The sequence below is a fragment of the Montipora capricornis genome, chromosome 6 (assembly GCF_036669925.1).
Source record: "Montipora capricornis isolate CH-2021 chromosome 6, ASM3666992v2, whole genome shotgun sequence".
Taxonomy (NCBI): Eukaryota; Metazoa; Cnidaria; class Anthozoa; order Scleractinia; family Acroporidae; genus Montipora; species Montipora capricornis.
Window position 1 is genome coordinate 6,304,392 of NC_090888.1, and position 5,000 is coordinate 6,309,391.

The following is a 5,000-nucleotide window of genomic DNA, read 5'->3' on the forward strand; positions in this document are numbered from 1 at the left end:
GACTTTTTTCTTGCGAATTTTTCAACTGTCGCGTCGCCAATTCAAGGGTGGCTACACGTGTGATTTTCATCTCGCGCTGGCGACGTGACAAAGTTTGAAAAAATCGCATCACCAGCGCGAGCAAAAAATCGCTCGTGTAGCCGCGGCTTTAGTTGTTGACAGATGCTTTTTGCGTAGGAGTCAATGTAATAGGAGAGGGTAGTTTTTCGAAACAGAGAAAAAAAAGGGGAGAAAGAAATATTTTACCCAAGCGAGTTTGATTTTGTTCTGTTCATAATAAACCAGTTTACAACAATCATGGCGGGCCCACTTTGATTTCAAACTGGCCAAATTATTGGTTCGTTTCTGTAAAGTTAAGTCATCAATTAAAGTCATCTTAAAAGATCTAGAGGCGATCATCGCTGAAAAAGGCTTGAAGACACAACAAATATGAACACAATTTTAAAAGGTAAAGGTCCTATTTTTACAAGGGTAAAACGTGATAGTCGACTAGAGTTACTGATGAACTTGTGGCTCTCGGTGCGCACCTTTTACCCACCCCCTCCCCCTTCCTCAGTCAATGCTCCGTTTTACGGATATTAAAATTAAAATTAAAACTACAGCTACACGGATCAGAGAAACTTTTGTCGAGACAGACGTCGATCGAATGACAGGGATCGAACTGGCGACCTCTAGCTCAGAATTCCGCCCACTACGCCTGCCTCTTTTGCGCTACAATCATGGACAAAAGTGTTGGGAAGGTAACTTCATTTTACAGATACCCCCCTCCCCCTTTTCAATGCTGGATTTACCAGGGTAAAAAAATGGTGACTTTTCTTACCTGAACAACTCCAACATTGAATATGGGGGAGGGGGGCCACAAGAGCATGGTATTTCCCAAATACTTCAGCCAATAGTTAGAAAAATCGAATTAGGTGTGAAGTAAGCTGATGCCCGCAACCTTCCCAACAACTTTTGACCACAATTGTAGGTTTAAAATTGTAAGGTCGCAACTGCGGCAGGCTGATCTCGAATTGGCATTTAATAACGAGTGCAAACAACTCATTCATTGATTTGAATATTATTACTGAATAAAAGTCGAAGCTGCAGGGAGCCAGTTTGGAACAGATCTCTAAGTCAGTGATACCAAGCCCGATGGGCTTCCAAACCGTAGTATCTAAAAGCAAATCATCCCTGGTCACTTGGTGTGGCCTCCACAAAAGCCGATTTATATTTAGGGTTCTTGGCACAAACAAGGAGGGCTATACTGAATCAGTATAACATATTCCAGTGTCACATAGTGAATAAATATCCGAAGAAAACGTTCAAGTAGGTCAGTCAAAGGTTTTATCATTAAGGTTAAAAAGCTAAGGTATGATCTTAAAACCAAGCTTATAACATTCAGGGTCCCTGTTAGAAGACACACAGGTACTGGATGGCTTTTTAAAAGAATTCATCGAAGTTAATGAAGCACGATGCTAATTCTTTTGTTTTCCCCAGCAAGTGTACATCTTGAAAGCTTTATTTGGCCGACTGCATGCAACGTCGTTGAAACCTCAATGAAACTGCTAAGTTAGCGTATCCTTGAAAAACCAAGGCACTGACAATTATTTAAAATGTACCCAAATGTAAAAATGCACAATATATGTCTTCAGTCAGGTCTAACTGTTGTTTTTATAAATCCTGGCATAATACGGTTAAAGTTATTAGTTTCACCATGTGCACAATAGATCTAACCAACCACAGAGTACTGAAAGTAAGCAAAGCCACAATAACAAACAAAAATGTGTGGACAAACAATATAGAATCTTCTCCTTTACTTTTTTTGAACAGAATGCCTTGGTATTTGAACTGACTACGCGGAACTATAGCCTGGTGCCTCGAGGCAACTTTATGAAAGTACTTCATCACAAAGACAGTCAACTGTGACGCAAAAACAATTCTTTGTATAAATTAATATCCATATGGCATCATTATAGATTGGATTTAAAGCTTGTCAAAGCATCGTAATTTGCGATGATCAAAGAGAGCGTCCAAAAGTCAAGTTGTCATTTATCCTAGGTAAGCCAATCGAATGGACTGGTAATTCAACAAACATTCGTGTCTGTCGGAACACTACTTTAACGAGACAACGATTGAGCACTGAAAAGACGCTTAAACTTCCATTCGGCAAGAAAGCTAGCAGTCAGCCATGATTTCAACATTAAAATTCTGTCCTAAGAAAACTGATATGGAAGGAGAAGAGATGGCCTACAGACTTGGTTGGAAAGAGAGAAGAATAAAACTTGAAAACATTCGCGAAACAAATGAAAACGAAACAATTAACTCGGCTGACATTAAACCAGAAAGGACAAGAGCCCGAAGTGTGTTGCGCATAGCCAAAGTTGATACTGTCGATGAGATCCAATCAAAATTTGAGACTCACGACAATGTGAAAACTCGTAGCCTGACATGCAGGAAGAGAAGTACGAGCCCAGGTCTATATTCCCCTTGTTTGCTGGAAAATACGTCTGTATTTAATAATATTTAATATTTAGAACTCAACAGCAAAGAAGGAACTTGGCTTTCGCCAGGACTTTGGAACGCAAACACAAGGAGTTATTTCATGACAAAGAGAAACGGTTAGCATCAAATACCATGGCTTTGTTGGACATCTCCAAACCGGCAAAGATTCATTCTAGGTTTGCTGTTGTGTATCCAAAGATTGCCACGTAACTTAAGCAAAAGTCATTAAAGCCTTGGGGCTGAAAGTACAATTCGCCAAGCTGTTAGTTTGGCATTGATCAGAGGCCGGTTGCTCAAAGCCTCGTTAACGATAACCGTTGAATAAGAGGTATCAAGTCAAGACCTACAGGCTGCCGTGGTTGCCTCGAGCAACCCAGGCCAGAGTGATACTTCATGCACTTTACATCATGGGAGAATTTTCATGTGACATGGAAAGCCCATGGATCAACTCAGTGTTAAAATCTGTAGTTCACTGCAACATCTTGAACTGGTCCAGAACTGTAATAATTACGACGATTTTTTTAAATGAGCTTCTTACCTTGGCGATGCAAATAATTTATTTGTGATATAGGAGATAATTTAAGACAGAAACTCGACGAAGCTATTTCAATTTTTATTTTCATGCATTTTTATGCATTTCTCTCGCTTGACAGTGAAAAATCATTAAGGAGAGCAAACAGCCTCATCATTTGCTTCCACATCCGTTCGATTTTGCTGAACAGCGATGCTGAAACCGTTTGCCTACCCCCTCCCCCCCCCCCCTCCTCCTTTCAACTGTATTGAAACATGTTGCAGCCAAGTTGAATCGATGTAGAATAAGTTTCAAAGCGTTTAAACTTTGCTTCAACAACCATTCAACATTAGCTAACTTTCTTTCAGTGTTATCGCTGATGTTGAATGAAGTTGAAGCAATTTGCCCCCCACCCCCCCCCACCCCCTCTTTTCTCAATGACTTAGTAACAACTCCATATCCATAGTAACAACTGCGGCTGCAGCCTGGGACTGATTACCGGCCTCTCGAGAACCTTTGGTTAATCAAATGTTGATGATGAGTTAAAACGTTTGCCCACCCCAGCAGTCAACATTGCGGTTCAACATCGTTCACCAAAATCGAACGTATGTTGAACTGAAATGATGAAGCCGTTTGTTTTTACATTGACGAAAAAAGGAACAATTTTGAAAGAGAAGGAACAAGAGAACAAATTCCTATTCATTGCTTTCTTTAGTAACTTACATTGATCAACAGGCGTTTTCGGTGGAATGCGAATTAATGCGCGAGAAGAGCGCTAGAGACTCGAGGCAATACTAGAAAAAAACAAAGCCCGTAGAAAGTGGCGTCTTCTCGGCTTCTCGTCACGCTATCTTTGCCTGTTTAGCCCTGAACGTAAACTCAACTTCATGACTTATGCCCAGCTCTTGTACAACAAGCTGTCCACTCATTTCCGTGACGGACGCGAGCGAACCTCACGTCGGCGTTGTTCCCAATGTCTCGTGAAAACTCTATTTCTTTTCTCAAACTCCAAATCTGCTTTTTGTAAACGGGACATCTTTCTATCGTTCCTATCGCAAACTTTCATGACAACATAATAGAGTTTAGGATCCCAGGGATTTAAATGAGGGATTTTTTTAGGATCTGGCATTTTGAGAACTTTTTGATATACAACACCACGAAACGTTCTTGCATTGCAGCCGGATCCGTCAGACATTAATTTACTTTCTGTTATCGTATTTGTGTTCTTTCCGGTGAAATTCTCCTGTTCCCTTCTCCGTTCAGCCTGTTCGAGCAAAACCGGAAAACAGCTTCTTCTATTCGCGTTTATTTTTCGACCATTTAATCGAGTTATCCAGGAGTTTTGGTCAATTTCAACTGATTCATACAACGGTGGTAAAAATGATCCAGAAGAAGTCTTTTTGTTGTTTTCTGAAATGATCTTCAATGTTTTCTGTTTGCTTCTTGCCATCAAAGTTAAGAGCATTTCTCGCTTTATGTCCGTTACTGTTTCTCTTCGATCTTTTACCCACAAAGGGTTTTCATCAAAAATCGTGGGTTTTCGCCTCGAAGTTCCCTTTGCAGGTTCATTTTGTGAGTTTTGAATCAGAGGAGGAAGAAATTTTGCGAGAGACTTCTTTTGCATCTCTCGAAAGTCTTTCTGCCTTTTATTGTATTCCTTAGCAAATCGTTGTTGCTCGCTTGAAATTATACTCAAGTTGAGCTCCAATTCCTTCACTAAGCCAGCATTTGTGTGACTAGCGCGACTTAAGCCATGCTTGTCCGTCACCACTTGAATCTTGTTTCGTTTGGGAATATTACGAATCCTCACAAGTTCTTGATTGAGTCTCTCGTCGGCGTTCCTTCTGGCAGCTTTAAAATCCATATCAGCAGTAATGATACCAAGATGAAGAAGTTAATAAAGCTACATGCGTAATCTACTATAATCCGAAATACTTCCTTTGGAAATAGTCAGATGTACACTCAGATCCTTCGAATTCGCGTAAGATAATATTACCACTATTTA

The 5,000-nt window shown here is 40.3% G+C and overlaps 1 protein-coding gene across 1 annotated transcript in view; it reads right to left on the minus strand.

Annotated features, from left to right (window-relative positions):
* Positions 1 to 3,274: 3,274 nt before the first annotated feature.
* The window catches only part of LOC138054635 (uncharacterized), a 2,053-nt gene continuing 327 nt past the window's right edge, over positions 3,275 to 5,000 (minus strand). The window contains exon 1 of the mRNA XM_068901128.1: positions 3,275 to 5,000. This exon is cut by the window's right edge and continues 327 nt beyond it. Within this exon, the coding sequence (XP_068757229.1) occupies positions 3,921 to 4,859 (939 nt within the window). The 5' untranslated portion in view covers positions 4,860 to 5,000 and the 3' untranslated portion in view covers positions 3,275 to 3,920.